General features: G+C 38.1%; 1 protein-coding gene across 2 annotated transcripts in view; it reads right to left on the bottom strand.

Annotated features, from left to right (window-relative positions):
• nell2a (neural EGFL like 2a) overlaps positions 1 to 12,926 on the bottom strand; it is a 141,286-nt gene continuing 128,360 nt past the window's right edge. Inside the window, exons 18-20 of one of the 2 annotated variants that reach the window (XM_022672326.2) lie at positions 10,263 to 10,439; positions 2,098 to 2,322; positions 1 to 545 (exon numbers count right to left, since the gene is read on the bottom strand). In XM_022672326.2, coding sequence (XP_022528047.1) covers positions 504 to 545; positions 2,098 to 2,322; positions 10,263 to 10,439 — 444 coding nt within the window. In that variant the 3' untranslated portion in view covers positions 1 to 503. The remainder of the gene's footprint in view (positions 546 to 2,097; positions 2,323 to 10,262; positions 10,440 to 12,926) is intronic. The other variant, XM_022672327.2, reaches the window with a different exon arrangement.

A 12,926-nucleotide genomic window follows, 5' to 3' on the forward strand; every position in this document is an offset into this window, starting at 1 on the left:
TAAATGGAAATGGAAATACTTTATTTCACCATTAGTTAAGAGCAAGCGGTAGAATCGTTTAAAACCGTGAAATAAAAGAAAAGAAAAACAGAAAGCGTAACAAAAAAGTGTTATTTATGGAATCACAAAATATAGACAAGTTCCATAATGTGACGAAAGAGAAGTACAATAACGTTTACTTACTATCTAGAATGCCTACTTCTTTTTCTAGGTTCATAACGACTCAGAAATGAAAGAATATGCTTTTTAACATCCAGTGTGGTCATGCCAGTGTATACAGCGTTTTGTACAGAGTAGTACATCAGATGAGCTGTCTCGCCTCAGTGTGAAGAAATGAACTCCTCCTGTAGCAGATATGAACAGTGAGGTTCTCTGTCGTCAGTTTGGTTTAATACACATTTTGCATTTGGTATAAAGAAGTAGTTTGGGGACGGGGTGGAGAGGGTGAGCTTCTGGTAAATGGAGAAAGACTGTACATGTGCCTTTAGTGCTCTGGTTCGCAGCTAAAGGCACATCGGGTCCACTGAGCAACAGATATGTCCATTCTGCAGAGAGAAAAGAGAGACTAGGTCACGGTGGAGTTTCACAGACTCTTTCACACTGAAATATTTAGAATTTATTTGTTTTATTAATATTTCAATGTTGTTTCGTTTGTTATTCAAAATTACTTATAAAAGTGTAAAGGGACTGACTATATACATATATGAAATACACTGTAGAATAAAGCTGATGAACATCACTGTAACAAAATTAGAAACAGCAGATTTGGATTAACTGCTAACTGAATGTTCAAAAAGTGTGCAGAGATTTGTCTTTTTCATGCTTATTTGTTGTTTAAATAATCAGAAATCCAACTAGCTTCTTTTTAAAGAAATGTATTACATGCTACCCATGATAATGTATGCAAAAATGTGTGCAAACCTATTTAAGTTGCATAAAGTGCTCCTTTTGGTGTTGCAAGATGTGAGCTCTACATTTTTCTGACTAAATTACTCAATTAACGGGTACTTTAATTACTTAAATGGGTAATTTAGCCCAGTCAAGAACGAAGGTCTTACTGATGCATTTGTTGTGGAAACAGCTATATTAAATCATTGTATCATTGTTGGTTGATTTATTGAATACTTCAGTAACATTTTATGAGCAATGAGAAGATTTCAACTAAATTAACTAGAAAACATTTGATAGTTGAATAGTCGATTTTTAGTCTTTTACATAATTTAAATACACCAAATGTCCCTTAAACTGTGTCAAACATTCTTGATGAGTGGACCAATAGAAATTCTTCAAAATGATCTTACATACACTCTTTTAGATTGACTTCCATTGGAAGTTAAGAATGTTTTATCTCTCTTCTTTATAGTTGCTGTTTTGGAGATACATGTTTTCATTCGACAGTGGCAATATGGACAAAGGTATTGGGACACATTTATATGGAGTCGGTCCATCTTGCCAGCTCTAACAGCAGGTGTGGAGCTCTACAGCTATTTAATCACCAGGGCATTTATTACTTTTATGCCTTTTGCACCCCGGCACTCAGTAACTTTGCTCTGTAACTTAACATGGTCTGAAACACAGTAGTTTCACTAATATTTGGAAAGAATGGATGGCTAGGTGCTTGAGTTTTGTACACCTGTGGCCATAGCACAAATGAAACTAATGAATTCATTAATTAATTCAATAATTAAGAGCTGTGTCCCAATACTTTTCCCCATATAATAAATATATTAGCATAAATATTTACTATAATCATTTATACATTTACTCTATTATAATGTTTATTTATTTTCTTGTAATCTCTCTCAAGATGCAATCACTACTTTTAGACACTCTAGGTAATCTAATCAATTTTTTATATTGTAACTTCTTATTTCAGCTTTAAATAGCTTTCTCATTTTATTAAGAATCTTCTTTATCATTTTGTACTGTTATAAAACATTTTAGTTTTTTGCTGCTTCCTATGAATGATCTGAAATCAGACCATTTATCAGAACGGTTTGGATAGTAACTTTCTTCTTGCTAATGTCCAGAGCTTGCTGATGTGTTCTCAGTGTTGTGTTAATCAGTGTGTGTTTGCTGCTTGTGGTGTACACACACCTTGCACTGACAGAGGGTACACTCTGTGCCGTGTTTGAGCCAGGAGGAGCCGCTGAAGCGTGTGATGCCGTGTTCGTCCTCGCAGGTCTTGGTGATGTCGTTGCGGACGCTGTGAGCCTGGCACGGGTCCGACACGCAGCGGGCACAGCACTCACCCTCAGGCACCAGCGTGAAGTCACAGTCCGCCGGGGGGCAGGACAACGGCCAGCAGTCCACCTCTCCCTGCTGCAGCACACAAAACACACAGAGCACATCTCAGCAAGAATAGCACTTATTTAACCCTGCTGTTCCCCCATAGTGTATATACTGTCTTCTAACAGTTCTTTCCATTTGTTTCCACTCTGAGATCTCTGAAGCTAGCAGGAATTCTGCTGAAAGCGCAGATTGGAAACTTTCAATCCATCCCACATTCTGTACGCAGCACAGGAAGACGTGCACTCTGCTTTAAACCTGATGAAAAGTTAATGTGTACAGTCTTGTTCTGCAGAAAGGAGAAGCATCTTTTGTGGGAATACGCTGAAAAGTGCAGAACCATCGATACAGAATGTAAACATATGTAAATGTTACCAACCCAATTCTGCTATGTAAATCACATGTACAGCAGCATGTCTATGACTTGAGAAGAAAACAACAACACACGGGATTTACCACAGTGTCTTAGAGAAATTCTTCACAGACATGCTTTTTTTCCTTTAAGCTCGCGAACTGGCCTTTTCCTTATTTTTTTCTTCCTGATTGGTATTAGAATTTAGAAACAGGTCAGCCAGCTTGCACTGTTTCACATGGTGTTACTTCACGCTAAGGTATAGGTAATAAAAGGCACAAAGCAGAAGAGGTTAAATTTAGTGGAGCTTTTTTATAATTAACAAAAATTCTTTAGATTGTTTTGTATGTAAAATCAAATAGATTTTTATTATTATATGTAAATATATCTTTGAAAGGATTTGAGCATTTGCAGTTGTGATATTTAAAGCTGTTTTGGTGGTATACATCTTCTGGTGGGTGTCTTATTTACATGTTATGCCAGGAAAAGTAGTATATAAGCATATATAACTGTCATTCACTCTGCTCTCTGCCAACCCCTGAGGAGCTCTTTTTTTTAGGTTGAGCAGCTGGGGAATGGGGAAGAGTGTGTGTATGCGTGAATTTGTGTTTAAAAGGATAAGCTCCACTGTTTGTTTGATGTAAGTTATGGCCTTATATTAACTCAATTAAAGAAACTCAACTCCTCCAAACCAAAAATATGTATTTTCTTATTTAGAAGAACTTTGTTATTTTTCTTACTAATGAAAGTTAATTTAATGAATAAAGACATATAAGTGTAAATAAAGCTGTCTATCTTTCTCAAAAGAGAATAATAGTTCATTGGTTTATTAGTAGGAAGGACTCAAATACTTTTACTCATTAACCTTATGATCACCTCACACTTTTCTTATATAGAAACATTTCAGAAGATCATCAGTTTAAATATTTTTTAATGTACATATGAAAATAATGGCTTTGTAAAGTCATGCCTCGGTTCTCATATTTTCCAAGAATGACATGTTTCCTCTAACGTCTTTTCTAGTTCTTGTTTTTTAAGTTTTGAATGCTTAGATTAATTCTGATTTTTCCTACATAATGTAACATAAGGTCTTGCATCGTTTATGACTTTTAGGCTATTAGGCTGTACAGTGCAGAAGACTGCATTACAATCAACTACATCAGAAAAGAAAATCTTAAGTATTGCATTTAAGAACAAAAGGCTTATTTAGGAAGTGTTATTGTAAAATTGTTTCTGGAAATAATTTTCTAGATGCAGTTTCTAAAAAAAAAAAAAATCTTAGGAAGATTTTTGGTAAATGATTTTGGATTCTTATTAAGTTTTTATCTTAATTTTCTTTGTACGTTTTCTTTTAGGAAATCTGTTCTGAATCTGGTTCCAGCATTCTTAACAACACATTCCTATTTCTGCTCACTTTTATAAACTTACTGGAAAATCACTGTGCAATAATCTTATCTGCTAGCAGTTTGTTTATCCCTGCCATAAGATTCTGGGCAGGAATAGATCATTTTACACGTCTGCCAAGACTTGGAAACAGTGACTCAGCTCATTTCTTGGAAGCTCTTGGAGTGGATTGCAGTAATTAAACTGAGCTCAACATAGTTCATAATAAACAACAGTTCCAGCCTCTGTAATAATAAAAAATAACTGTGCTTATCTCACACAGTGTCAGCACCTCTGCCCCTCTTCCACAAACTCGGCTGACGTAAATAACACTGTTCTAATCCTGATAAACTCAAACAAACTCATTAGCTAACGTTTATATGCTAATTAGATGTGGGTTTGTAAGTATAAAAACTCAGTTATTTAGATCTGAGCTACAGTTACACTGTAGAGTTTTATGAGTCTTGAGATCAGTGTCTTTATCAGTAAAATCCAGCGGATTCTCCAGTAAATGCCCAATTCCTCATTTTTCATAAATTATATAAAACCAGTGGCAGAGAATGTTGCCCTGCTCGCCTCCTGCTAGTCCCAATAACTCCCTCAAATACAGGTCATATATTTTAGCCAACCTTATAGATTCAGTTAAGCAGTGATTTAGCTCTGCCTGACCTATTTCTGCTAACACTTTCATTTCACTAGACTTAACGCTAATTCTACTGTAGCGTACAGAATGTGTGTGTGTGTGTGTGTGCTGTGTTTGTGGGTGGGTGGGTTTGCTTGCAAGTGTGCAAACAACCTAAAATGCTCACGAGATGTCATTAATAATGCATTAACATACCGAGAGTTCTAGCAAATTCCTGCTGTTTTCTGGTTATTTTCCACTCCTTTTACTTATGAGCTCCGGATTTATTCTGATTCAGTTAATTTTAGAATCAGAAAACTGTTTCTACTAACATTTACGACTAGATTCTAAATTGTTGGACAGTACATCTGCCTCACTTTCATTTCAGTCTAAAAATGAAAAAATACAAAAATGTAGAAAAATGGTGTTGTGTGACATCAATGATGCACATAAATTTTGATATTTTATTTGAAGACATTGTGGTAGTTTTGAGGTTTCATTTTAGTTTGTTCTCTTTTGCTTTGGGACTGGTGCACATCTTCTTTTCTTAATCAAGTATAAAAAAAGCAACAAAGCAAGTAATTAATTGCAAGTGAGTCCAACTAGGGGATGACCAAAGGATGCTGAGGTGGCCTCGGTCTGGATTAAATGAATCATGATCTGTTTTTTCTGCAGTATGAAATAAGATTCTAGGTGGTTAAAAGTTTTGTTCTGTTTACAGAAGGTTGAGGCAGGCTATCACCAGCCTTTAAACAAAATAGAAGAAACAAGAATCAGTGCTGTGCCAAAATATAAATCTTCTTCACATGCTCTACACAAACATCATGCAGCAAACTTTATACTCGCGCTCCTGTATCTACTGTAACTGTAGATGAACCTATAATTTACTACCAAAAATAAACTGAATCTGAGGGTAATCTGTTGCATTTATTCTGTTATGTGATGCACAGGCCCACAAAGGGGAGTCGAATTCTGTCAGAGAGAAAGAATTTGGCAAAACATCTGGAAAGGCAACTCACCGAACTGACAGCGTTCTTTAAACCAATCAGTGTCAAGTATAGGTAGACGTAGCCCATGTAGGCGATGATGATGATACAGCGTAAAGTTGTTTAGATCATTCAACTAAGTGCACTGTGAAACCAAAACTAACTGAATGTATAATGTATACACTGTACCAAACACTTAAACCCTAGTGTAGCCTCTGATCCAGTAAGTCATTTTACTGACTTAAGAAACATGAACCTAAAGGAATTGCAGTAAACAATACAAGCTACTATGTGATGAAGAGATGTAAATTAAACAAATAAAAATGATTGAACTCAGCAATGTTCCTTTGTGCATTTTTGTTTTCCTCAAGTTTCTCGAGGTTAGAAATGGCACAAAAAAACTAAAGAACAAAAAAAAGAAGCTGAGGTATTTCATGACCTTGCAGAGTGCAGGTGCAGCCTGCGTTCTGTGTTGAGGTCCGTAAGGTAATGCAGGATTCTGGTGTGTGTGCAGCTCTAAAACCGTGCTATGAAGTCTGGCTCTGGCTCACACGCTCCTGAGCCTCCAGAGAACGGAGAGAAGCAGTCCTTGGAGAAGCAGCAGGAGTGAGGTGCATCCTGATTGAGTGAGAAAGCGAGTGAGGGAACTTTCAGCTGTGAGCTTCTCCCTTCCTCGGCCTGCCCGTCTTCTTCGTCCGGCTCCTTGGACGATTGACAACCATCTGCTCCCTTCCTCGGCTGTGCATTTCACTCTTTCAAATTTCACACACCTCTTCCTCATCCTTTATTCTCTATTTTCTCTTTTTCCCCCCATTTCTTTTTATTCTATTTCACTCCAACTCTGCTATCTATTCTCTCTTTTTCAGTCCTTCTTTATGCTTTTCATGGTACTCATTCTTCTTTATTCAGCCTCCATGTCTTTTTCTTGCTCTCCTCCCTTCCTCTCTTTCCTTTCTGTTCTCAACCCCTCCTCCTTTTCTTCTTCTTCTTTCATCCTCCACCCATTTCATTTCATTCCACTCCTTGTACTCTGATGTTCTGCCACTGAGAAGGGAATTAAAAGCCCTCGCTCCTCTTTCTCTCTCTCTGTTGCTCTCTCTGTTAGTCTCTCTCTAGCTTCCACGCTTTCTCTTTTTCCTCTCCAGTCTGTTTTCTAGCCCAGTCCTTTATTGCCTGCCAGAACCCATCCGCGTGTCCGGCAGGAACAGCTGGAGATGAATGAAAGTGTTGTGGGTGTTACGGGCCGCTCTGGCTGCACCTCTGTGTTCCTATGCTAATGCAGAGCGGGCTGGGAGGGCTGAAAGAGTCAGCGCTGTGTTCCGCTGTGTTTGATCTGTCTAGAGCTTTATAACAGCAGACACACCTCTACCCACCGGCTTATGGCGGCCCCCCGACAAACGGCACAGGTGATTTGTGTGAAAGGTGCTACCAAGCAGGAAGCCACAATACCAGCAGTCTCTTTTCCTCTTCCTAAAGCACAGAAACTCCTCCTCATGAATAGCAAAGTATGGCATTTGCATTTGATGAACATATGGATGGTTTGGAGAACAGCTGAGATGTGGAGAAAAGGAGAAAGGAAGGGAAAAGTGGTGGGAGACAAGTTGTGTGTTGTCGGGAGAACAAAAAAAATTGAGAGTAGAACTGAATCCCTGTTTCCCTGCAGGAGCTCTGAGAGTCAGGGAAACAGAGTGGAAGAGGGAGAAGAAGAACGAGAGAGAAAAAGGGAGAGAGGGTGACGGAATAAAGCATGAATGAAGGCAATGATGAACGCTTCTGCTGCTCTGCAGAGATTAACATCACATAGCACCAGAGGCTAGAAATCGTTTGATTACTTAATATAGCTTTCATAGTGTAATCTCCATCTGGATATTTGCCAAACATTCACTCGCAGCTTTGAGGAACAACGTTTCAGCTATTTCAAACCCATTAAACACAGCAGCTCCCCAACAGCACGCCACGCCAGACTACAACAGCACTGTGTCTCAAAGACGCCCTTCAGGAACATCTATCAATACATTTTCAGCGGCACCACCACCACCCACACACACACCTGTCCTGCATTTCCTGTAATATATTCGCCGTTCGCTATAAAAGCTTTCCGTGTTTGCAAACATATGCAAGCGTGGCAGTTCTAGCGGACGCAATGTGGAAACATGATGTTTTCCTCTCCTTGTCTTCAGGCTTTGTGTTTTTTCAGGGTTTGTTTTGTACTTAGTTTATGCTTGTCACTCTGTGTGCCTGACATTACACCCTGCATTTATATCCACCTTTCTTTGTGTTTGATTGTGTTTGTACTTTTTTTTATGTGGCCAATGAATATACTGGTTATGAAATAAAATAAAATCAGATATGCGTGAATATTTGTTATATATAATATGCAATTTCAGCCTTGGCAGATTCAATAGCAGGTTAAATAGAAGATAGGAGGGCATTGACTGGCTTCCTATTAAGACTTCAAGACACAAAATCTGTATTCTGTACAACTTACTCTTATTACATGGATTTTCTTCTTACATGTAAAAAAAACAATATTTTAAAATGTGCTTGATCCTAGTCTAATGACTTTTTAATTCATTTATATGTTGTTGGACCAGAGGAGGATGGTCCCCCTTATATATATATTAGCTTTGGTTCCTCCCAAGGTTTCTTCCTCCTCCAGCTCTGAGAGTGTTTTATCTTGCCTCTGTCACTCACTGGAGGTTTGTTATTGTATTGTATTGGTATTGTATATGTTCATGTTCTGTCCTTCTACCACATTTCTGTAAAAGCTGCTTTGCAACAACAACAGTTGTAAAAAGCGCTATATAAATATTTTTTTCCATACATATTGGATAAAGCACCAATATTCCAGAGAATACAGTTCCAATGCACTAGAGCTCAGGGCTTTATATACATTTAGTGCCTGCCTGGCATTAGGAGTGGTGCCAACAGGTTAGAACTATTTCATTAGTTCTCTACAGAGACTATACTAGCTGCACAGTGTTTCAGCTATGGGAGCAACCTAAACTGTAAAAAACAAAACTTGAAAATTTCAGCACCATAAACTACATCAAACTAATCACCTCAACTAACACTATTAAGTTTTCATGTTAAAAGTTGGTCTAACTAAATAATCTGTATTGGCTGAATTTACAAAGTAAAGTTAAAACTAATTTGAGGCTAAGCCAACAACTCTGCACATGCTTAGTCTACTGAGCAATTATGCAGGGGTTTTCACCTGATGTTGGTGTCCACCCATCTCTCACTCACCATCAGTGTGTAGTCATTCACCACAGGCTGCTGCCTTCTCTTGGGATTCACATATGTGTAGTATAATAGTTAAATGTCTGGCCTCAGTGTTAAAGGCTATAAAAGCAAGTTACTGTGCTTTGTGTTTCTCGCTGTGTCTATATGCTGGCTGGGTCCAGCTAGTCATATTAACATTACTGCAAGTTTTATATGACTGACAATAATACATATATGTAGTAATCATACTACATTCTCAGTTGCCAACTTAACAGTTTGAGCTGGCTTCAAAACTTAAATATCTAGTGCAGTAAGTTGCCTTGAAATTTTGAGTTTTCTCAACTTTTACATTTTTACAGTGTAGCAAGCTGAATGCGTTCATTAAAAGGGGTGCCCACCAGCATTTGGATATATAGGGTATATTGGCCTGCAAGTCAGTAATCAGTTGTTAAATTTGGAATGTGTTGGAGAAGCAGAATAAATGGTAGACATGTGTAAGGAGCCACTCTAGCTAATGCAGGTTGTGACGGGCATGATCTCTGAGTCCCCTAGACAGGAGACAATGCAGGGATTTTGGGTTTTGTCTGGAATGCAGTGTTCTCTACCTATTTAACCCTTGTGTGGTGTTCGGGTCTGTGGGACCCGTTTTTATTTTTCATCAAACGATACAAAAAATATATTTTTTCTAACTCAAACTCATTGGCACTGGCTCATTTTTTAAGAAAAACATATATCAAAACACATTTTCAATAAACACACACTGTACATCCCCCCCCCCCCCCCCCCCCCCACACACATTTATATTACATACAGTATGTTTGGCCAAGGGCTAATAAACAATGCTTCATTTGTAAATTTGAAACTAAACAAATTGTCTACTCATATCTTGAGTTTAATTAATTTTCTTTTACATTTTATTTAAAAACTAATAAAAAAGGAGTAGCACTTTTTAAAAGAAAGGTAAAGGGCAAATATTAACCATGTAAGCTGTTTATATTGCTTGCAATTTAGGTGAAGCAAGCATGTGTAAAGCATTTTAATGTAAAATTGCTTCATTTTGCTGAATTAAATACAAGTAACAAAGTAAACGAGTGACAAAAAATATGAACACCACACAAGGGTTAAGATGCTCCAGTGAAGAACAACCTATAACCCAGCAACAGGTTTATACTGATATACACAAGGGAAGTGAAGGCTAGTTCATATAGATTGATCCTACAGATAAGCTACTGTAGCACAAACTGCTGAAAATATTAATACAGGCTCTGTCTTGTGGAGTCCATGTCTCAAAGGTTCAGAGCTGTTTAGGCAGCACTCTGGGAATTTATACATTTGTAGGGAGGTGGTTTTAATGATAGAGCTGATTAGTTTAATGTGTGTACACGTGCATATATGTGTTTCTCACCAGGCATTGGCACTGCTGGCAGTTTTCTGTCCAGGTGTCTCCGCTGGCGTAAGTGAGCAGGCCGTTCTGGTGCAGGCACTGAGAGCTGAGGCGCGGGTCACACTCCGGACAGCAGAACAGATCCACAGTGGGGTTCTCACAGTCACACACCATCCGCCTGCACATCACCTGCCCCATCTGAGCACAGACATACACAGCATGTGTCCTTCAAGTAACCTGAATAAACTACAGTCAACAGTGTATGTGTGTGTGTGCGCAGACATGTTTGTGTGGGTGCAATACAAGCCGAGCTGCCGAGCTCAAATGCACACGCTACAAAGACGGGGAATAAAAGCTGTGCTTCAGTCGTGAATGGATCGTTCTAACTCCTATTGAGAACATTTCAGATAACCTTCATCTCTCAGTGACCTGAAGAGAAAGACAACCTCAGAAATGAGAAATAATAATATTAAAGAAAAAAACCCACTCCAGCACACAAATACAATTATATGTTTGCGCTTCTGTTCAGTCAAGCACAGAAGATATAATTTTGACTGACAGTTTCCCCATTTTCAAATCAATTAAAATGAGCCACCTAATTAAAAATGATTTTCTCGCTCTGTCCTTCACCATGAAGTGACTAATTGGGAGGCTGATTATTTAATATCTAAAAACTCATCTTCTTCTGTGCCACCTTCAGACACAAGAAAACATTTCAATTAAAGACGTAATTACCGAACGTGACCAGGGAAACTAATGGAGGTCAGCCGGTTTAATGAAAATACTATTCTTAAAACACTTCAAGGTATGGGTCAAATTAGCAGCTATTAACTGCCATCATTACCCTGCGATTAAAGGAAGAGGATCACTGTCAGAAAGAGCTGCGCTCATAAACTTCTGCACCATTCAGGTAAGCAACATAACATTATCTAACATAGTCTAATACAAAATGTGCTACAAATCAACAACTGCTGTTATATAAACTTACATAAACACTGTGCGGCTGTGACCCAAATGGATCCCTTTTTATGCTTTAAGGCACTATTGAGTGTGTTGTCCATTTTTGTCTGAGTGTCTGAAATCTGAAGTGGAACTGGAACATGATTTTGAGGGCACTATAAACTCCCACAGAGCACTCATAACTTCATAGCCCACTAAATGAGAAGACTATGGACCAGAAAGCATTGTGAGTCCAGCTCTTAAGCAATCGTCAAAAAAAAACGAACTGAAGCATTTACTCATACAGGCCTGTGACAGTTAAGACAAGTCACTAAACTCTATGAATTTTCAAGGAAGCAGTTTTTTCATGTAGTTTCAATAGGAGGCTTATATTTAGACCTCTTATAATAATAATAATAAAAATATTAATAGCCACAATATTACACAATAACATTAATAAGAATGAGACAGTTTTTGTTCATGTTTAGTGTTTTTATTATATTATATATACTTTATTTATTATTTTATTTATTTATTTATTTAAGTTCGTTGCTCTTGTATTATGGCTCTTGCATTGTGTGTTGTATCATTGTATCATTATAACAGTGTCATAAAAAGACAAAGTAATATATTATAATAATGTTATCTCAATTATGTCTTTGACAGTACATCATTCAATAAAAATCAGTTATTCTGACTGGCATTCTTATGTTTCTAGATCACATAGCTAATGGTCCAATGCTTTGTCATGAGCAGCACAGTGAATGATTTAACTTTAATTCTGAACTTCTCTTTTCTTCAAAATAATTTATTTCCAATTTTATACCATTTTCTCATGAATTTGAAAGGTCAATTACCCAACCCACTCATTAGGACCTCCCTGATCACTAGTAATGCCCCACAACACTAGGAGGATAAAGGCTTGCGATCGGCTCCTCTGACACATGTGAAGTCAGCCACTGTCCTTTTTTAAACTGCTGCCAATGCAGCATCCCCAAGTAGCCAGCGCACTCTGAGGAATCCTCAGCCCCGCCATTTATCCACCCAAAGAAAGCACGGCTCCTTAGACTCCAGCTAAGCAGTCTAATTGATCCTTAGATCACTGAGGCAGCATCTTAGACTGTTTATACAGTGAATTAAACACACTGGGCCTTATTTTAGTGATCTAAAGACGAGCCATCAACCATACAACGAACAGCTTGATTTAGGGCCTGTCATTGTGTTATCTGTGCTATCGTAATGATGGGAAAAGTATGTCTTGCACAGCTTTAAATGCGCAAAATGCATGTACTCATTCTCTTATTTAATCATGTGTCTTTTGGGTGTAATGTGAAATAAACCAATCAGCATATCACTTGCTATTCCCTTTAAGAACCAGGTGTGTTCTGACTCTGTAAAAGGGTTTGTGCTCTGCTGCATGTCCATGTGTGTGTAACGAGTCGGGATGTATGCTGGTTGAGTATGCACAGCACACCTGCATTGCCAAGATAGCGACGAACATCTGACGAGTGACTGTTGTCAGGGTTCCAATCAGTCAGTTGCACACCTGTGTTTTCCATTGCTAAGATAGCAATGCATGAGGAATTTACCTGACCAGAACTCACTCCAAAACCACCATGCCTATCAGCTTGGATATATTTGTAAACACTGTCACTATTTTAATGATGCAGGAGCAAGGCGTGAAAATAGACTGATGATGAGGGTGTAAGATAGCAATGTTCATCACAAAACACCTTGTGCAGGGTT

Source organism: Astyanax mexicanus, chromosome 2, assembly GCF_023375975.1.
Source record: "Astyanax mexicanus isolate ESR-SI-001 chromosome 2, AstMex3_surface, whole genome shotgun sequence".
NCBI classification, from domain to species: Eukaryota; Metazoa; Chordata; class Actinopteri; order Characiformes; family Acestrorhamphidae; genus Astyanax; species Astyanax mexicanus.